Source organism: Necator americanus, chromosome X (genome assembly GCF_031761385.1).
Source record: "Necator americanus strain Aroian chromosome X, whole genome shotgun sequence".
NCBI classification, from domain to species: domain Eukaryota; kingdom Metazoa; phylum Nematoda; class Chromadorea; order Rhabditida; family Ancylostomatidae; genus Necator; species Necator americanus.
In genome coordinates, this window is record NC_087376.1 from 31,049,425 (window position 1) to 31,071,702 (window position 22,278).

The window sequence follows — 22,278 nt, forward strand, 5'->3', positions numbered from 1 at the left end:
TGACCATTTCTTCATTAAGTCAATTTTTTTTGCATTATTTACAGTATACGCAAGGATAATCCTAGCACATACTGTAAATAATCGAAAAAGAATGATTCGGTCACCTCTTTAGAAGGCTTTGAGAACCTTTATGAGTGTAATTGCACTTATATAGGACTTTAGTGACAAAATCAATCCTTGCAATTTCCAATGCCAACATTTCATTCCAAGTTTTCCTCGAAAAAAAAATGGAAATTGAACTTCTTTCAATTCAAATGTTCTCTTAGATTAATTGCTTCCTAGAATCATAACTCAATTTGACAGGTCTTTTTTCGCTCCAAACAAGTTTTGAGTGGCATACATAACTCTTGGTTTTTTAAAGTGAACTACTGACGTTTTAAAATTTACGTACTAGTTTATTTAGAGAGCGTATCAAATTTTCGCTAAATGAATCCCGGTATCCGATAGGGAAAAAAAATGATCTCATTGATTCGTTTTACTACGGTATGCTAAGTAGCAGGAATTGGGAAAAGCGATTCAATCATTATCTCAAACGGGATCATTTTCAACATACCACTTAATAATTTAATAATTTGTAAACTGTGCTTGTGATAATACTTTCGAAACAAACGGAAGAACTAACAGTGCAGTGAACCAGCTACATACCTTCGCATTTCTACTGACTACAACAAGTGTGTAGATCCCAGACGGAAAACATCCATACAATTCCTATTCCGTTCTCTTCGCTGCACTTTCTTTCACCTTCTATATGCTTTTTTGTCATACATTGGTGAATTTAATTTCGCAAAAGGATATGCCAGCTGTAATTGGTTGTGCATATGTCTCCTGGTTCCTGTGAATTCCATACTTGGAATGAAAAGAATTGAAGTCGATTCCCATGAATTAACAACGTAACTCAAAACAAATATTTTATCTTCAGGGAGCAACAGTGAACTATACAAAACGAAGTGATCAGATACTATGTAGTCAGTAAGTGTCAAAAAAGTAAGTGTAATTGGTCATCCCGTAAGTGAACGTCCTTTAGTTCTACATAGATTCTAAAGCTTCGAACAAATAAAAGCTTTCGTTGGGCAAACAAATGTGTATATGTACCTGAGCTACGGTACTGACTGTTTACAAGTGAAGACGATTAGTACATTTCTGGTTGAAAAACTTTAGTGAACCGTAGCCTAAGTAGCACAAGCAGTATGTACAATGTGGAAAAAACTTGGGAGCAGTCTCTATACCATACACACAAATACAGACTCTTTTCTATAACAAAAAGGCAAAAACACTTCCAAAGACAATTTGAAAAGACGAAAGGATAAGGCTTGCATCAGCTGTGGAGATAAACCTGGAAGATTCGGGAACCTTTGTCTTACTAGTTATTCATGTCCACGACACGTGCAAGAAGTCATTTGTGGTTCGAAAGAACAACTGCCAGGATGATCGCGGCGACAATAAGAAGCAGGATTAAAATGACAACGAATAACGCAACCATGATCTGAAATCATAGTTTTTCTATGATATCTAAAACGACGACCTTTTAGCATCTATATTTACGCAGGTCTTCGAAAGCCCTAGAGATTACGTTGGAATAAAAGGTGCACTATATGTAATTTCAAACGAATTCCGTATAATCGATATTTTCCGTTGAACTCCCAATATTCTGATATTTCCATCACTCCCTACTTTAGACACAGTTCTCCTTTTATTACTTAGCAGATCTTTTGGATTTGCTTGAAAAGGCCGCTGAAAAAAACCTCACTAATTACTGTCCTCTTGCTCGCAGATGCGGCGCGTGTGCAGGGTGGCGCGTTATAAGGCGGCTCGTAGGAGAATTTGTACAGTCAGACTATTTCCCACGTCGTTTACACCTCTAAAACTATTTTTTCCTGGAGAGATCCCGACATCGTCAGCTTCTTGGTATGTGGACTTTAATACATTAATCCAAGCACAGCTCACCACAAAGGAATGAGGAACGAATGGATGAGAACTTAGCTCGTCTCTAAAAAGAAGGGTGCTTTGAAATCATTCCCTGCAGAAACGTCTAAAACTTCTAGTAATTCAGCGAGAGTTGTTTTACGCTTATGTGTTGTCTAGATGGCCCAGAAGAAAATGGTACCCATATCCAATCACGCCTGGGAACTGAAAATCATCGAAATTCAGCCCAGACTTTTTTTGGGAATGAAATTTTACATTTAGTCAACTAAGTTCATCCAATGAAAGTAAGATTCCAGTGGAATTGGAAGACAGTAGCAAAAATTTCTACTAAAAGGCTCTTATTCTAAGAAACTTCGGAAGCACTAGAGCCAAGAGTCATAATGACTAATCTAGGTTTTAAAATTCGCTTCAATGAAGAATGATAAGCTAATCAGAAGAACTGAGTAAAATCACGACAGTATACCGGTTTTTTAAAAGCAGAAATTCAGTGACAACAGCAATATCAAAACTAACAACATAAATAAATCAAAGTGAATCTCAGCGTGATGATTTATTTCCACTTCTTTTCCAAACTTATTATGTACAACCTCGCTGGAAATTTCCTATCCATAAAAACGGAAAATAAAACTTAATAATTCATTGTTAATTCATTCTGACAGCCTTGCTACCAATGGTTGTAAATCTTCTGTTTCCCTTTAATTGCAAAAATAATCCTCCGAAGAAACTCGGACTATTTCATCAACGCCTTTGACTCTACCTTTTTTCTTGTGGCGCTTTTCTTATACTCCAATCCAATCTTCACGTTTCGTGCACCTTGCTCCACATGATCTTTGGTGCTTTCCACGTTCTGTGCAATATTATCCACCATTTCGTTCTGCAAACAGAAACCGTTAGGAGATAATGAAGAAAGAGGGGGACTGAAAGACGACGATGATATGGGCAGACCTGGATCTCTGTTAAATTTTGCAGATCGACAAATATTTCCTGCATTGTCTGTATGCTTTTCTCCAATTCAACTATTTCGTTATGCCTTCGTTTAACGTCCGCTAAAGCCGCTTTTGCAGAGACGGACAAAGGATTTACTTGACGGAAGAAGAGCTAAAATTATATACATGTGCAGATACCCAAAGAACATTGATTGTTACGGTAAGCGTACTAGTTAAGTGAAAAGAAGTTCCAGTTTAGCAGAAATTTCCCAAAAGACTGACAAATCTCAGGTGTGAGATGTAATATCCTATAAAACACGATGTTTCTGCCGCAGAAACATGAGACCCACTTGGTTATGAAATCATAGAGCAAGTTTAAGGGAAACGAAACCTAAGTTTGCCGCTGTGAGGGATGAGGAGTAGGGTCGAAATGAACAACAACTCAGACAAATGACTAGTAATGCGTTTCGGTAACCTACCAGTCCAAGAAACTCACTTAATCGATGCCTTTTTAGAGGAATACCTGCAGGGCGGTAGGAGAGTTGAAGAGAACACGCAGCTTTACAGCAACTATTTTTTCCATACTATTAATTTGATGTTATATGTATCGTAGATCAGAGATAATCCGTCGACTTAATTCCACTTTGAAGCTTTTAAGGTTCGCAATTCTTTTTCACTTTTTTGAGTCCTACATAGCCTAAAAAGGTGCTTCGTATTAATAACAAAACATCCTAGTACGCATTCGTTTAGCCACCGCATCCACCATACCTAGAAGGGAGTCACATGAGACTACTAATCGATAATATGAGGTTTTATGAGCAGTCTCATATTTCTGAGTTGCACAAATCCTTGCAGGCACTTGATATTATGCTAAGTACCAGCTGCAGATATGCTTCAAGAAAGAATGTGAAGGGGCAACCACGAAAAATAAAATAAAATGAGACCTGGTAGGTTTCTTAAAGGGGGGAATTTACCCTTCTCTTCCTCTTATTTGAGACCTTATTATATTCAGGGTATCCAGGGCGCCGTCCAAATGGCGAAGAAATCCATGGATTATTATGGAATTGTTTAGTTCCAGGGCCTGTACAAAACAACTTTCCTCTGCAGCATCATGTCGATACACCACACACCTCCATGTTATCGATTGATAGTTGATGCACGTAAGATATCGGCGCACATTCCCCTATCCCTTGACCTGTAGGTCAAGCGCAGCGCACTACTCATTTTTCGTTTTTTTAATAATATTGCACGGAAATATTACCTCATCGCGACCGGCTGAGTCTATGATCTTCTCCGCTTCCTCCTCCGTCACATTCTCACCAACTGCCCGCAGTTGGCGTCGAACTCTCACTGAAATTACGAAATGTACTCTTTTATCAATACCGAGAAGAATGTTGCAAAATCTCCAACCAACCGACCTGAGACTCTCGATCGGTAATCGGCATGAGTATCATTGAAACAAATTATGAGATCTCGCAACTTAATCCGAATTGAATCGATTTGATTTTTCCGGATTCGTACCTCTCCAGCCGACTCACATACTAAACTTAATTTAGTTTACTTACGTGTAGTTACTTGACACGCATCTTTACAGCATCCCATAATTCGAGCATGGAATCATAAACAAGTGTTTCATACCTCTAGCAAATTCATTGAACTCATTATCCACTTCGTTCACCATCTTACGTAGGTCGGATGTTTTCCGACGAATCTTGACTATTTGGTCCTCTAGTACATCCTAAAAAAATGCAACAAGTATTCGCATAGCATTTTTATCTTGTATAACTGGTCCAACCTTTTCGGCAGGATCCGCTACAGCTAGTGCTAGTATATGCTGTTGTTTTCTGCGTAATGCTTCGATTTCAGACTGAAGCTCATCGAGAAGCCTCCGAACCAGACTAAAATACGAATTTTTGCTAGGAAACATTGATATTTGCACAGTAAGAAAACTATGGTTATTTCATTGCGAGTTACAAGCCGAGAACAGAGTGGCACCAAAAGTTTGCTTAGCAGCAAAAAGCGTTGGTGCTGTCTTAAGTTGACGGAAAATTACAAGCATCAAGTCCTTGTTCACCAAGTCAAGGCATTATTTCATGGTCATTTCAGGCCCCATGACGGGTTATTACGCGATGAGATGGCTCCCAAAATGTAAGACTTCTCTGATTTCCCTCAACACAGTTCACCTTTTTCTTAACTGCACCTGACTTCCAGTAGCAACGAAGCACTTATTTGCACAGCAGAACCTTACTACTTAGACGGATTAGATGCCCTGCCTTCGTTTAAAATACGGGTCCAGCACCATTTCTAGTCATTCCTTTCTCTAGCAAACGTACAACGAACATATCAGCCCACCTCGTTGGCAGTCTCCCTCGAAGACGTTTATCATCTCCTGCGATCCACTATAAGATTCTCTTGTTCATTTATCGTCGATTCTCCTCAATGTGACCGGCCCATTTACGCTAGGCTTTCGATGTATATTCTGCTGGGTAGCGAGGAAATGACATTTCTCTTATGATGGAATTGACGGCCTAGGTATTTTGTGCGCCGGTTAAACTTCAGAAGATATCTTTCAGGGACTCTGTGAGTAGTAAGAACTTCTCAAATCTGTGCCTACCCACGTCTACGGTGCGCAGCAGAGCGCTGGAAGAACTGTCGAATCGAACAAGTTGGCACCTAGCTCTTGGTTCGTACAATCCCTAACGAGTGCGAATACTGTCGACGCTGCTCTTATCCTTCTATTCAGTTGTTCCTTTATGGCGTTCTCCGTATTCATAGAATGCCCAGAGTACACGTGCGATGAGGTTTCCACAATTTGGGAGCGTTCAAGTTGTATTCCTCCGTCCTTGCAGAACACGCTTTTCATGAACTATGTATTCCTTCGGTGTATTCGCAGTCCTATTCCCTTCATTGCTCGTTTTCCTCCTTTAATTCCCTGAGTATTGTCTCTGCTTCACTGCTACGTCTTCCAAAGAGAACGATGATGCCCGAAGTTCTAGAAGAAATTTTCTACCAACACGTGTCTCAATTCCTTCCCAAGCAAAAGACTTCAATATCCGTTATAATGCAACCGTGAACAGCTTCGACAATAGAGTATTGCCTTCTCATACCCCATACCAATGTCTAGTTATAAGGCGGTGAAGTGCTACATCGTTATGGTGCGCCGATTGCAACAGTCAGCTAATGTCTGCACGTACACTCTCACAACCTACCTCCCTTAAGAAGCACTTTGTCAAAACATGTTGGGCACAAACGACAATGGTGCGAACAATTCAATACGTTTGCCGAATATACTAACTCTGAATTTGGTTATCTAGCAAATCACAAAAATTGATTATCTAGCAAGTCATCAGTAAATTCAACTGGACATAACGATAGGATAGACTATGTGAGAACTCGTTGACTGCTTGGACTGTTCCACGCTTGGACGCATCTGAATTTTTGTCTCAAATAAGAAACGGTAAGCGACATCCGGAGATGCTGTAATCGTTATTTGGGATATGCTAGGTTGTCAGCAAATCAAGCGTCATGCACTTCGGACGAGAACTAGGGAGTAAGGCAACGTTTAATAGCATCGACATTTCTTAGAAAAAAAAACTATTTATTCGTATCCTCCTGCCATATATTCCTCCGTTACGATATTCATGAACAGCTGCGAACTCAAAGTTTTGCGTGTGCTACCACCTGTCGATCGATACTCATCAACTAGACACGCACACTTACCGACGCTGAAGGAACTCTCCGCGCAGCCTTAGTGCTTCTGTTACAGTAATATATTTAAATCATGATTATCCGACTGCTTTTCATCCATCATTTGCTAGACTATGTGCGTCTTTTATCCTGTTTTAGAAGATCCCTGCGAAAAACTAGTTTTTTTCGAGTAATTCTAGCGCATTTATCAACTGTCAACAAGTCATACGGTAGTGAACTGTATATTGTTTAAAACCAATCATTTATCGCGCATGGTCTATTACGGCTTGACCTCAGTTTCAAGCGAATTGCATAGGATAATTGGAAATATGTAGAGAGGAACTCAGCGTTATTCCAATCCCACATTCAGAAACAGCAGTGAGGAACATGCAACTTGACAACAAAAGGATATCTCTTTCAAATCCCCGAACACAGTACAACAGTTATTACCAACAATGGCAAACGATCAAAGTCCACTACACCAAGCGCAAACTCATAAGCAGGCGACTGAAAAGAACCCACACTCAATGCTGCTGACTTACAAAAGTGCATCTGCCATAGCACGACATAAATTACGAAGCATTTGTGAAGACGGACGTATCAAGAATCCTCCAGTAATATTCTCTTCTCACCTAATTCGTCCATCTAAAGAATTTGCTATTGCTTGAGGGAAGCCAGCCGGCACAGGCGGACCCAGTTCCACTTCCTCGAAACGATCCGTGACGACTCGACGCTGAAATCATAAAATATCGACTGTACCGGTTGATCGCCTAGTACCAATCCCATTTGGGTTTTACCATAGTAAGAGGAAGTAACCGTAGACTAGGCTAACTGTTTATTCGAACATGGTCAACAACGGAAAAGAAAATGGCTCGAATTCTACCAACAAACAACCCAATACCTACGCAAACAATACTCTGGCCTAAGTCCGAAAACAACGTAGAGTCTTTTATTTCCAATGAGAATTCTTCTATTACGGTGAAAATATAGCTATTTTACTGTAAGTTAAGGCACTCACTTGAAAGTCGGCCAGCCGGTCACGCATCGGTCTTTTCTGAAACAACAAGGAGATGAATTTCTAACATAAGCAACATCCGCATTGACATCTTCCAATCGAACAAACACGACTCGTATAGAATATCGTAAGGTTGCACTTGCAAAAAAAAACCAAATATGAAGAAAATTAGCTGCATATGAAATGAGAAATTGTTAAACATCCCAGAAATTGAAGGACTGTTGAACAGTGACAATAAGAAAAAAAAGAAAGAATTCAAAATAAACGTGGAAGTCTGCATGAATGAACTCCTCAAGTTTTCACCACTCTCTCGTACAGCTCCTAGGTCCACATTCCTCGATCACTTCATTTCCAAATAGGTTCAGATTTTTTTAAAGTTCTGATCGCCTTGCTAATTGTTTTCGGTCTCACAGTGTATCATATGTTATATACAGAGCAACACAGCTATCACGTGCTTTTTTTGAAGCAATCTGTCCTTTGAAACGCTGATCGTTTGGTGGTCAGCTGATCAAATTTCACTCCTACTATTATTAAATAAATAAAATGAAGTCCGCAAAATGTGCACTTTGTCCGCAAATATGCACAAAACCTGCAAACAATCGGACAGAAAAAAAGTGTAGCTACAAAACTGCACAAAAGTGGCGAAATGTTATTGTAGATGTAGAATGGATTGCTATTATCGTTACTTACTGATCAACACCCAAGACTTTACACCCAAGACTGTTCTAAATTCCTTAAATTTGACTGCTTAGGGAATTTTCGAGGATTAGAATTTGAGAATCAAGGAATTGCAATAAGGTTCGAAATACTACCGTAACTTATGACTCATTCTTCCTAGTGACATCCAAAGCAACAATTTTCACATTGAAGTGACATTGAGCTCTACATCTCAAATATAACAGGAGAGAAGTGACAAGGATAAGCCCTTAAATCATTTCATAGTTCAAAAAATAACAGAATTCATCTCTCATATAATGCCAGAGAACTCAAGGGAAGCGGCGAAAAAGAAGTCTTTCCCTTTCGTTTATTTAAATAAGGATGGGCGCAATCCACTATATTCACGGTGGATAGCGTGATAGGAGAACTCAGGACTCATAACCACGTGATGGTTTAACTTCGTATAAGAAAAAAATTCTTGAAGAAGCGCTTCTTCGCAAATGTGACCGATGAATGACGGGATGACACACGCACACACACGTACACACACACACAGGGAATTCATAGACGGCAGCAGTTGAGAGCGAGAGCCAGCATGGTTGACTCAGAGGTGGTCTTTGCGTTTCGCAATACGCTGGTCATATGCAGGTATTTGTACGACGATCGATATGCAGGTGCGCACATGTTTCACACGCTACTATGGAGAATAATATTGCCTCACAAACATTCTGGAATTGTTGTCCTCATCGTAAACTCAGTTGAACAGTCTATACGCGCACCTATACGTTGTACGTCATACAACCACGCACCGATAACAGGTGAGACGATAGGATGCGTCATTTCCATAGCCAGTGACTCAGCGTCTGGCAGCACTTTTCCTGATAAGACCTTTCTGATGTTACTAACTGAAAGAAATTTATAATATACAACGAATATACAAAAACATGTTCATATGTATTGTACGTCACACTACAAAAGGATCTCATTTCTATAGTGAAGCTGTCATAAATATATCATACTGACAAATATTTAGTACAATGTCTTCAAAATGACAATCGGTGATAGGTAGGCCGCCTGCATCTCACAAAACCAAAAAAAAACTAGTTCTCCGATGGGTGAATTGAAATCCGTAGGCCGATTACAGTAGTACGGAAAAAAATATGTTGACTACTACCAACTAGTCCTCAGGTTTCGTTTTCTAGACTATAATGACGTGAATAGAGTGTGTTTAACAAAACTGAGGGAAGAAGACTAACATCAACAAAATCTGAGCAAGATGGCAATTTAGTAAACTGAGAATATGTCACATCAATATTTTTCTATGCATTTATTACTTATGAAAACTCGTTTCTATGATTCAGCTCAAATAATGAGTGCGTTTATTGCGGTAAATCAAATGAAGTCTGTAAGGTCAGAGATCATGTCTAGGCATCTTGGTCGTCAAAACACCAAATATTTTCCTGTGCGAATTCAGATCTACTATTTTCTGAAATAAGTAATGAAGCGATATGGTTGTCTTCTCCGTCAGAAAATGACTACAAGAGTATGTGAGGTAAAAGATAGCACGACAATGATGGAGGAGGCACATCTTGTCTCCTTCTCCAAAGATGCTAAGTCTCGACTTGATTATAGCAGGATGCAAGACTACATACATATATATGCTCGCGGAACTATACCGCAATGTATAGTCTGATTGGAAAAAAAGACTTACGCAATAGCACGTGAGTGATTACGTACAACTCGTACGTCTCGTTGATTTCATCCACTCGCAACCGATTGTGAACGTATTATTGCGCTCACGAGCCGTTTCATACTTTTGCGGGGACGCGGAACGGCACGTTTCACCTCTTGCACCGAAACACGAAGGGATTCTTGCTTACTTTCTGTTCGTACCGCAAATCATACGTATCAAGTTTGCTCGTAGCATGTAATTTCTGGAACTGTCCCGCGTCTGGCGAAAAACTATGAAAGCGGATTTAACTGGATGTTTAGCAGTGAATACGTCCAGGGTGGGTCCGTTAGAAAAGTATGGGCATGAACGGGGGCGCAGCGCTATAAAGTGATAACGATGAAGAGAAACTGCACTTCTGCCTGAGAATGATGTCAAAACTCGAAGTTCCTTAATAAATCCCATTGATTAAACCCAAAGTCGACAATGAAGAAGGACATGACGACCAAAAACTTTGTGAATACAATGGAAGCCCAATGTGAAATGAAATAACATGGCGGGGAGAGGATCGTCCGGAACCCGCAAGTGGGCAACCTATGGAACCCTGACAGGTTACCCTCCACAGTGTGCAAAAAAAAGAAGACTTTAGATACAGCACTGGTATATGCAGGCACATTCAATTGCGAGTTCTTGTCCTGGACAGGCTACTAGCGCTTACCAACGTTTTCGATATTTCCACTATAATCTTCCTCGAACACCATATGTGCCAGAATAGGACTGTACTGCTGCCATTCGTTGAGGAAAAAATATGGATACATGTTTCGAATAACGAAATGTGTCGAAATTATCCTATGTGATATGGTGCACATTCAGGATAGTAGAAAATTACATGCACTTCAAGTGGTGTAAAAAACGAATGAAGTATTCGGCAGTAGCATTGAGAAGATAAATGAAGATTTGATAAACCAGCGAGTCGCAGCGAGCAATTAACTTCTCGCTCGAACTGAAGTGTGCGGATATGAAAAAAAATGAAGATGAAGAATGCGCGAAACGTTTGGAATACTCTTTCAAGCTCCTTCTATTCAGTTTCCGTCAGCCGTAACATTTCTTGCTTCCGTCGTGCTTAGAAACAGAAAGGCCAAGGTTTACTTCAAATTTATCAGAGTTGTTGATAGGATAATGCCAACGAGCCTCTCTATTCTCCTGTATCTGCTCCAACCAACTAGCATCTACACGAATTCAAAAGATAGGAAATAAACGTTGAAACGGGGTTGGGATGAAATAGTTAGGAGGATCTCGTTGAAAACGTCTTTAATTTGTAATGCAAAAATTATGCGAAATCCAGTTTCACGTTCCGGTTCAATCGTCTAGGATTTGATCGAGACATTCTCTATGTATGTTTACAGGCATATTTAAGTTCTGTTCAGCAGTGGATAGTGTTAGGGACGTAATTTCTAATTATTCTAGTGAAACGCAGACCAAAACCTACAAATTTCGGAATCCGAGACCTCACTTTGAACGTGCAAAAACAATTCCCTGCTTTCGTATTAATATTGAAACAAAAGCGAGTAAGGTGGATTTCATCAGTTACGCGAGTGTTAATTGCTCTGTGGAGGAATGTTTACCATTAAAGACAACATCTGAGAAATTTACCAAGTTGTTATCTCTCCCTATGAATGTAAGAGCCAAGCATAGTTAATATATAGCAAAAAAACGCGTTACTCTCCCACAAATCCTGTAATTTTGGACATTTCGGACATTAAGAGCACTAAGAGCACTGAGAACTATCAGTCCGCACAAGTTCTGGTGCGCCCTCTCAAAATGAGGGTATCTAGTGTGTTATAGTAATAGAATATGCGTCTGACCTGCTGATAACTTGCTTAAAGATAGCGTATGCTTAGACTTTTTTTATTTTTTGAGCGTGTATAACTAATCTCGTCCGGAAATCTCCAGTGCTCACGATGCTTCTGATTAACGGACACGTGAGTATAGCTCCATTTTTGTTGTGACACGTGCAAAGTACGTCCCAAGCCCTATATAGTGACGTCCAATATCTGCTGGGAAGATCCCAATATCGAAAATTTCGTCGATAGCTGACTTTGAAATGCCCGAAAATCTTCCTTGAAGAGAAGCAACGCAGAAGTGAGTGGGCGCGAACAGAAAAGACTCGATCATCTGACCCGACGTATTCCGCGTTTCCATCTAATGGCATCCAGATTTGGAATTCTTCTGCTGGACGAGAATCACATTGCACAAGTAATGCTCGCTTTTATAGCTGCCCTCTGGAGACTGCAGAACAGCTGTAATATATAGATCTTTTAATGTTGAAAATGAGTATAGGTGGTGAGAAGGCAATTGTGTCATGTGTACAGCAGGAACTGTTCCATATTACTTCTACCATCTATACTGTGGATTTTTTTTTCATTGTGAAGAATAAGACTTCGGTTACACGTTACTTCTAACTGTAATTAAAAACACGATCAATAGGGCTAGCATACGTGCATACGAGAAATTCAGGAAAAATAAAAGACTTATGACCTCGGAGAATGAAGAAACGCCTGAAATATTTGTTAGAAATGCCAAAGATAGCTGGCACACTAAAACAAAATTCTTCCGCAATATGACTAATGGTCTTATTCATTGCTAGAATGACTCGTAGTCTTCTCCAATGCTCTTAGCATTCCGTCGGCTCAAAAGAACAAAAATAAACAATAAAACGGAGAAAGAAAGGCGGAAAGGCAAAGTACAGCGACTGTACTTCTATTGCTCCCAGCATTAGTGGCAGGAAAGCAACGAATTTATTTTGTATAGATTCGATTCACTTATGGAAATGACGTGAGGAGAACTCAAACAACTCAGAAGAAAAACCACTGGGAATTGGCATCTCAGCGGCAGTGGTCTTACAGGATAATGTGATCAAAACATCTTCCATACAAGTGGCATCCCACTTAGACCCACCTATAATGTATCCACAACTGAAGACATTACTAAGAGAGCAGATTTTTTTCGCGATCAATAGAGGCACAGATAAAATCAGTTTTGAAGCAAATGGACTGTATAGTCTACAACAGTTTTAGAAGAAATAGTGCTACGTATTTATAAAGTCTCACTATTAATTAACACTAGTAGTTACCAACATCCTAACAACTATGTCGTTGAATGGAAAAAGATGTGTTTGTTTTGCGATACTTGGGTGAAAATGTATGTGAGGGTTCAGCGTGTTGCATGTTTGCTCTCGATCGTCACACGGCGGCAGTTGAGTCTACTGTTTGTCGAGAAACACCATCTACTTGCTTCGTTATTTGGAAAAAAAGGAAACATAGTGGATCTGATCGATCTATTACTTTCATAATCTTGGAGAAAATCCTGGAGAAAATTCGACAAATAATGCAGGAGAACTCGCATCTGTGAGACATCTCCTTTGTTCAAAAATTTAACTAGTGTACAATGACATATAAGTATAGACATTAATTTGAACATCAATAACGCACTAAATTCGCTTCAACCATGTCCTTTTTACCAATCAATAAACATGTTACTTCTCATCATTTCTCATTTTCTGAATATGTACATAAGTACTACGTGATAACTACATACTTATATTATTGTTACTCACAAAGTATATCATATGTCTCAAAAGTAAAACTTTATTCAATGAAAGAAAGAAGTTCTATGTTCCTACAAGAGACGAAAGCAAATTATCTCATATGTCGGTCAGTTTAACTATTTTAAAGGAGGAAATCTGTAGCGCTAAATAAACCAAACAGATGCTCATCCAAAGAAGTCTTTAAAAGGAAGCAAACCTTACATAGCTTCAAACTGCTGGACTATTCTGCAATTGTATACCATAAGAACTAGGCACCAATAAAATAAAAATATTTTTGAAATTAGCAATCTCCAGGAAAAAGGTTTAGAATTGTTCTTACCAACTATCCTTCTCTACACTCTCAAATAACAACAGGATGTTAATGGCTACCTCTTCAATGAATGGATAAACGACAATATCCTAAAACTCACTAAACTTCATTTTTACTCTACATTCAACCGTATTTCCGTTTATTATGCTTTGCAAATCTCTTGAGCTTAGCGCTCTAGTTGTCTGCCTCCACTTAGACTCTCGTTGTCTGCGCCATGCAAGCAGCAAGTTACTGACATTGCTGTCGAAGAATTTCTTGTATTTTTGTAAGGTAAAAGTGAGAGCTTAGGGGAAAGTTTTGGAAGATTCGTGGATAAAACACAGGCGGCAATTTAGAAATTTTCACAGAATGAGCTAGAACTGCTTAATCACGTGTAAAACTAACAGTTCTCTACAACAGGCATGATCACTACGGTATTTTGTGTGCGCCCATCAACGATAACAGAATGTAACACTCATGAAGTTTTTAACAGCAAAACACTATAATTTCCTTTCTTTGCTGTCAATGCCATATATGTATTTTGAATTAAAGACGTTTAGAAGAAAGGAGGAACCGCTACTGTCTTATGAAGGTATCAATGATATGGCTATTGTTCAATCATTCGATTTGAATGCTCACATCTATTTTGAATTCTACATTTTTTGGATGTATTTGCCACTTTCTAATTCATTTTTGTTGTCAGTTGATTATCATGAACAGAAACCAGTTTGTGAGACGAAATTGGCCGTTTGCGCACGCTTTGCACGCCAATTTCAAATCATTTGTGCCAGGTGGTCGTCCATTTTTTTTCCATAAAAATATTTACTGAAGAAGACTCGCACGAAGATCGGAGAAGATCTAGACCTATCGATTTTCCCATCATTTGAATTAGAGGGGATTTCGGCCGTAAACAATAATATGTCAAATGATTTATACCGCATAACTGATCTACAGTCTCTGTCTGAGATTACGTCTTGGCATAATGAAAGCATTTCCATATATGTGCATTTACGGAAAGTAGACATATCATAATATTGCACATGTATCCGTGCAGTGTTATAGTATATATATATATATATATATATATATATATCTTTTAATCCCTCACTTCTGTTCGCTGTGTTCCATAGAAGCAGTGGAAGCCTCAAAATCCACGTGCATCACTCGACTGAGATAAGATCTCGCGTTCTAACCAAACAATTTTGTCATTCCTTTTTTAATTGTATAAGACGGGTAAATCTGTTGGGGGAGAAACCCAGGGGCCCCCTTTTTTTTAAAAAAAATATCTCTCCCCCCCCTAATGCTGTGTTCCATAGAAGCAATGGAAGCCTCAAAATCCACGTGCATCACTCGACTGAGATAAGATCTCGCGTTCTAACCAAACAACATTTTGCTCATTTCATCTCCTTCGTTTTTTTTTACAGTTATATCAGCTATAAGACCAATTTTTGAACAGCTGTCAACAGCTTAGAATGAACGCTTAAGTCTCGCGATTCGGTACTTGCCTAGAACTCTCCTTCCTTTACGAGAAGTGAATTAGGCGCTAACATTGGATGAGAGCTAGACATGGCTTTCAAGTGACCAAATTGAGGAAATTTTCGTCTGTTTTCACAAAATAGAAATTTTTGCAGCCTCTATGAATTTTTTCAGTACCTCAAATACCCAGTTCTTCTCACAAAAAGATGCTCTTTCGAATGATGTTGAATTCACTTTTATTTACAAACTTCAAAATTTCAACACTGACTCCGCCCTCTTATAGGACAGGCGATATTCTATAGCTAGAATGGTTATCGCGGCCCAGGCACGGTCTGCCAGGCATCTCACACCTTCGATAGGTGACTCCTCTGGCGATAAATGAACGGTGACGAGAATTCTACACAGTTCTTAGTCATCGAAACCATACAGCTACTTCAATTTCCCAAGCCTTCGGAAAGTAATACAAACAAACGAAACAAACATCCTGAAAAAGACAGACATGTAACAGATTAAGACGTTTTATGGAGGAAAAAATCGGAACTTTTTAAATTTTTGAATTTTTCATGTCTTGCAGTTCAATTCGAATAATATTCACTTCTTCCTTTTCTTCCCTCTCCTTTTCTTTCTGTTTCTTCGTTTAGTTTCGTCAGTCATTTTCCTTCCTAGCCGTTTCAAATTATCACTGTAGGATCTATGACATGCAAGCTAACGTTACTAAGAGAAAAAAGGAAAAAGTAAGATAGAGCTACCAGAAATAAGGGCACCACTCAGTGCACCCACCTCCTCCCTAACTATCAATTAACTACATTTTCCCCTAAGGACTGTTTAAGGACTGTTATATCAGTATTAACTGACTTCGTTTATTTTGTGTGATGGTATTAGTTTCTTTCAGTCGAGATCGCTCAGCCTTAAGGGCAGAAAATTACAGCTAAAAATGCTTACTTGCTTTATGCGAAATGTACTTGTCCACAGCATCATAATCGTCAATGATCTTTTCTTTCTATTCGGTTTCATGGCATCCCTGAGGCAAGCTTTTCCACCATTCTGTAGGTCACAATGGTCATAGATCACATCTCACCATTAATCGATGAATGCGATACGTGAGCAGTTGGCACCTCAGACAGACGTTATTGATGGCATCCTTATTTTATCTATCCCCGTCTTTATTCTTGAAGAAGGGGTGATTTTGTACTTTGAAGGGTTAATTAAAGATAATCGAAAGTTGTTACGCAAATATAGGCAGTTGAAATGCTGAGTCTTATGACTAAGGAAATTCTAATGTTTTCCAATGTATTGTTCTATGTGTTTTTGTTCTGTGGCAAGGGACATTACTTCTTTGTAGCTGCTACGATATAGTACCTAAAGTTCCTCTCTTCATTATTCCCATTGTCCATCACAGTTCAAAACTTTTCAACTGGGCTGACACCTCTTTCCCTTAACCTGCTCAATGCGTAAAATTTGTGAAATCAGTGGTCGAAGAGTCACGTTGCGTACCGCCCCTTCAGCCTGTTAAAGAGTAGTAGAACAGAACGGTATGGAATGAAAGTCATGACTGTCTTCGTCAGTGTAGTTATGAAAACTAAATATGAATATAAAACTTTTGAAACCAGCAGAAATCTTCATTCTCAACAACTGACGACATGACAACAAAATTCAAGTAGAAGGTAGGCCTGATGTGGAAAGTACAGAAAATCGGTGAGCCACGACGATTTACCATATACACCATTATGACCGATGAAAAGATATTAAATGATAATAAATAAATAAAATGCCAAAATTGATGAAGTCAGACAAATTAAATGCATGGCAATTTTGATATATCCATCCCTAGAACGAAATTACCAACAACTAACTATATAATGTGTGCAATCCAATTTCATGCACAACTCATCAGTCTGAGGTTCACTGTTGCAGTGTTTCGAATGAGAATCAGTCTGTCCATTCAACGTTAAGGACTCTTTGCAGGAAGCTGTACATGTCAACGATCTCAGCAATCTGAACCAATGACCTGTGGTTTCACTCTTCTTTCAACGAAGAGAGTCAATTTTCTTTTACAAAAGTAAACATACCACTTTTTTCGTTGGCTTCCCCGCACCATGACCAGCTTTCACTTCAACACGAACAAGAATGGGATTTGTTTGTAGTGAATGAAGTTTGGCCTGCAACGAAAGAGCTAACCTCTTACCTCTGAAAAAAAAAATCAAAATCGCACTTTCTCCATCAGCGTTGCTGCATATTTCAAGGTATGACTAGGGACCACACGGTCATCATGATCTGCTGTCATCATTAGAGTGGCGGGCCACTGACCATCCGCAGGAAAACGAATATTATGCAGAGGAGAATATCTGGAAAGTGTGTTTAGACTAGAGGAACTGGGGAAAATCATAGCCATACTGACTTATAGATGAATTCGAAATCGTTCGGGATATCGGGGTCGCCGTACTCAGGTACCCATGCTCCGCCAACGGTGAATCTGTGGAATCGCAACATATCCATAACGCTGAAACGTGACATATATAATATGCTAACCCGTAGAGTGCCACAGAATCTGAGCGAAGAATATTCAGCACCTGTTAACTAGCACGTGGATGCTGAAATCAATTAGTTCAACGCGCAAGAGGAAAATGGGAAATAATAATGCGAGGACAGTTCTTCAGTTAATGGAGACGAACAAACGAGAGGACGCGTAAGAGCAGAAGTGCAAAATATTGGACTCAGTACCCAACACGATTGAGAACAGCTCCATAAAGATCTGGACGTTGTTGAGAGCATGCTGCTACAAGTAGGCCACCATTCGAACCACCATGAATAGCTAACCTGAAAACGATTTTTGAAATGTTTGCGAGAAAAGTTCACCTTCAAAACGAGCGGATCACCACGAACGAACGAACTTACTTATCCCTACATGTGTACTTGTTCTCAATCAGGTATTCAGCTGCGGAAATGAAGTCGTTAAAAACATTTTGCTTTTTCTCCCGCATACCTCCCATATGCCAATTTTCTCCATATTCGCTGCAATGAGAAAATAAATTCGATTTTCGCTATGACGTAAACTACATCAAATTTTACATACCTCCCACCTCTTAGATTAGCACAAGCAATGATACCTCTGAAATGTTTTACCACAAGCAAGCGACTTATAGAGAAATATGGCATGTCGGCAATGTTGAATCCTGAGAACTATGTTATCTACACATTCGACAGCAACTATATTTATAAGAAAGCGAAGGTCACTCACCCCCATATCCATTGAGTAAAGTAGGATTATTACCATCCCGTGGAGTACCTTTGAGCGATATGATGTACATCGGAACTTTTGTGCCGTCTTTGCTTGTGAAGAACACTTGTTCTATAGAAAACTGGTTCTCATCCATTCCTTTTATGCGAACCCTCCTTAGTTCCTGAGAATTTAGAATTACTTCAATGCGGCGGCGGTTCAACTGTTCAAAATCGCCCTAAAGACAATCAAACAATTTATCCGTCAGGGGTCGATAAATTCGTATCAGACCTATCTAGGAAGAAAAAAACACTGACCTGATACTATGGGTAGCCTTCACAAGTCACGTATAGGCTAGGCAATAACCTTATAAGCCTTAAATAATTCTGAATTGATGTGAACGTTATGGCGCATCCCAAGCTGATTGATTAACACCAGACATATTATCGTCTATGTTTAATCAACATATCGACTAAATCGATTCGAATTCAGAGTTTAGAAATCGAAGCACAGACACACACTCACAAAAACGAGCTGTGCTAGAAAGAAAAATTCCACTACAATCCCGATTGCAATAGATAAATTGCACGTCGTTGATCAATCCATATGGAGATGCCCCTACGCTTTCGAATCCATTTCAGAATTCTTTTGAGGCTTATCAACGCGTGTTCAGCCTTATAATGACCTGTTGACCGTAACCCATGTGTCAAATCAGTGTTTTCTAGACGAGCCTGGTACCAATTCATCGACGGTGGTGGGATGAAAGGATAGGTTGCCACTGGAGCGGTTTCAAGTATCGATCGTGGATTCACAGCGGAATATGTTACAGCTGCGCTAAATATTATTGGTTTATAATTTCTCACAGACCCACCTTTACTTCAGGTACACTCTTCTTATTCACCGAAGTAAAGTCAACACGGTAAATGATAGTCGGAACTGTGAAAGACTCAAAACCAAAAAACATTTCATCAAGTGACTTCTTACCGAAAAAGCCGGATAACGAGCTGAAATACATCACATTATTGACTTCATCACCAAGAGAGAGCTCATAAATTTCGACAGACTTACCCTATTTTCAATGGAAACTGATAAAATCGAGAGCCCGTATCGAGATCATAAACGTACAATGCATCCTGAAGGAAAGTGAAAATTGCCATCTCGAGTCAGCAATCAATACCAACCAACTATTTATAAACATTTAGCTAGTTCATAATGTTGTTGTCCCACCTTGACGTCTTCGATATAACAAATAACAAGACGGTCTCCGGCAACTGGGGAAGCCCAATCCATCTTGTGACGAGGGTTTTCTGGGACTAATTCTTTAACTGATTTGTCTTTAAGCGAAACGCGGATAAGTTTGAACATAGGTGCATTGTGATTTGTATGGATCAGCATCGTTTCATCATCATGATCCACATACTAAATGGAGTACTTACGGTATGTTACAACTGGCAATTTGACCTGGAGATTCTGAGAGCCCCTACCCGCATGTGAGTCAAGGACAAAAACATACATCATATTTGGCATCGAGTTTGTCAAACAGAGGGGTAGGCGTGATCTTCCCAATGCCATGTTTTATAGCAGATAAGTCATAGTAATACAGCATGTTATAAGGGTCGCATCCACGCGAAACATCAATGATCAGATATTTTCCATCTTCTGTCACGGTACCGCCTCTGTAAGCAAGAAGTAACAGCAAAAATGAGCAAGGCATCATCTATTTGAGATTCCGACATCATATAATCTGCATTGTCTCTCCGATCGTAAACAAGCACATCTTCCTTGCAGTCAGTTCCCATGCGATGAAAATAAAGCGAATGATACTTGTGCTTTTCCACAGATGTGCCTTCGGTAGCCGACTGAAAAGAAAAAGTCTCATCATATCACTGACACCTTTTGCGTACTAGAAGAAAGGTTCACCCTATGATCTGGATACTTGCAGTAAAAGACTCCAGAGTTGTCTTTCAGCCAAGAAATACAAGAGTGTTTCACCCCGGTTATTACGTCCCTCAAATCTTTCTTGTCTGCACCACGAAACTGAAAGATCCAGGTATTTAATATCGGTGAGGTTACCGTCACATCTGCTTTCCCATATGCTACCGAATGAGAGCTAGATTACTGTTCTTCTTGATGATCAGACAGAATTGCGAAACATCCTCAAACACATTCGAACAAAAATTTTAAGAGTGTTTGTCACCTTTATGGTCACCCAGTCGCTGCCCTTCTCACTCAAACCATAAGCGAAAATCGAACCATCCTTTGTCCACGCCGATATTCTAAAGTGACAACGATCAGAAATCTATGGCCAAACAATTTACCAAGAAGAATAGTACCTAATAGACGTAGTCCCATCTTCCGACATAGTGTTTGGATCAAGAAATACTTCACCTGTCTCCTTTATAGACTTCTGTTGATATATCACACTAGAATTCGATTTAATCATAATAGTAAACTACATTACACAGTTTAAAGCAAAATCCAGATACTTACTACTGATTTTGCAGCCCAGAGTTATAACTGTAGTAGTAAAAATCCCCTCGTTTCGATGGGCAACTGTATTTTTCGTAATCCCAAAGTTCCGTAAGCCTGAACAGTGTAATACTGGAAAATATAATCACTTCTAGTATTGTTTCTGATGTAGGATGGTCATATCTGGGGTTGGAATTTACTTCATGTATAGAAGATCAGAGTAAAGCAGACCCGATGGTCTGGATCAGCTCAGCTCTCCACCCAGACTGTGACTGCACATTACAACCACCTGTACTACACCACGCATAAAAATTCACCAAGAACAGCAGCTAACACTGAATTCACACTAACCGCTCTCTGATCTTTTCTCGACTTGGAGCTCCTGCAATAAATGGAGCAGAGATAGTATTGAGGTCGTCGACAAATTGGCGAGTCTCATCTGCGTCTGGGTCTTCCATCCACCGGTAAGGATCCGTAACCTCAAGAAATAATTTTTTGAAAGCGGTTAACAAGAAGTAATAAGCACAAGCGGACATTGCCACTCTTACCTTGGTGCCATGGAAATCATCTACAATCGTTTCGTCACGACGAGGAGATGGATAAACGGACGGAGATATTTTGGTCGACATGGAAACCTTCGGTCTTCGAGGAAGTTTTGCTAACTTGAAAAAAAGCTGACTTGATTAAAAACAAACATGATATGTATGTAAATAAAAATGCCCTTTTCTGCAATTTTTATGTTAGATTATTCTTCGCTACAAACCTGGTTACAATAGGACTACATGCTTGTTTAAAACAGTACACCTATGAATGAAACAAGATTTTCAGCAAAACACACACGAAACCTGTAGCAACGAAAAACGCAGCGTCACATAGACAATGGTTATCCTGACCGTAATCTCACATATACGCAGGCGGAGATTTACGCAGATAATGTTGATCTAAGAACACCGGTCAAAATAAACGTGATCATTACTCTGTTGCTGACAAACTTGATTCACGAGTGACAAAAACCAGTGAATATTGATTACGCTACACTCGTTTTGGGTGCGCTCGAAAAGAATTTCCATTTCATCCAATATCTTCATTCAACAAACACTCATCTTGTGAAGCTAAAAATATTAAAGTAACCCGGGACATAACTTCCCAGAAAAATCAAGGGTCATTCAATTAATAAACGGAATCCTTTCCTTCTCTGAACATTGCGTTTTTCGAAGAACGGAAGAAAAGTATTAGACCGCTGTACATGATCATCTTAAGCGGATGAAAACATTCAAAAGAGAACTTACTGCAAAAGAGGTAAGGTTCAAGAAAGAGAGCATTGCATTTAACACGAAGTCCTG

General features: G+C 39.4%; 3 protein-coding genes across 4 annotated transcripts; all 3 read right to left on the reverse strand.

Annotated features, from left to right (window-relative positions):
- Positions 1–1,393: 1,393 nt before the first annotated feature.
- On the reverse strand, positions 1,394–7,581 carry RB195_026026 (uncharacterized protein; the record flags this gene model as incomplete). 2 transcript variants are annotated; one of them, XM_013435836.2, is made up of 9 exons in its annotated part: positions 1,394–1,483; positions 2,681–2,797; positions 2,869–3,021; positions 4,111–4,199; positions 4,268–4,390; positions 4,488–4,587; positions 4,645–4,747; positions 7,169–7,269; positions 7,555–7,581. In XM_013435836.2, the coding sequence occupies 9 exons, from the start codon at positions 7,579–7,581 to the stop codon at positions 1,394–1,396; spliced, it is 903 nt and encodes a 300-aa protein (XP_013291290.1). The 2 variants fall into 2 exon arrangements, with proteins under 2 accessions (XP_013291290.1, XP_064070270.1); XM_064214389.1 differs by lacking the exon at positions 1,394–1,483 and adding an exon at positions 2,566–2,616.
- Positions 7,582–8,369: 788 nt separating this feature from the next.
- On the reverse strand, positions 8,370–10,695 carry RB195_026027 (uncharacterized protein; the record flags this gene model as incomplete). The annotated part of the gene is made up of 3 exons (XM_064214390.1): positions 8,370–8,476; positions 8,988–9,113; positions 10,596–10,695. The coding sequence occupies 3 exons, from the start codon at positions 10,693–10,695 to the stop codon at positions 8,370–8,372; spliced, it is 333 nt and encodes a 110-aa protein (XP_064070271.1).
- A 6,483-nt stretch (positions 10,696–17,178) lies between these two features.
- Positions 17,179–22,257, reverse strand: RB195_026028 (uncharacterized protein; the record flags this gene model as incomplete). The annotated part of the gene is made up of 20 exons (XM_013435837.2): positions 17,179–17,244; positions 17,319–17,408; positions 17,462–17,594; positions 17,648–17,749; positions 17,971–18,066; positions 18,145–18,261; positions 18,323–18,422; positions 18,488–18,650; positions 19,338–19,470; positions 19,535–19,599; positions 19,694–19,885; positions 19,980–20,142; positions 20,201–20,325; positions 20,387–20,503; positions 20,664–20,742; positions 20,800–20,889; positions 20,957–21,052; positions 21,287–21,414; positions 21,484–21,597; positions 22,225–22,257. 20 exons carry the CDS (start codon positions 22,255–22,257, stop codon positions 17,179–17,181), a joined length of 2,202 nt encoding a protein of 733 aa, XP_013291291.2.
- Between the last annotated feature and the right edge of the window lie 21 nt (positions 22,258–22,278).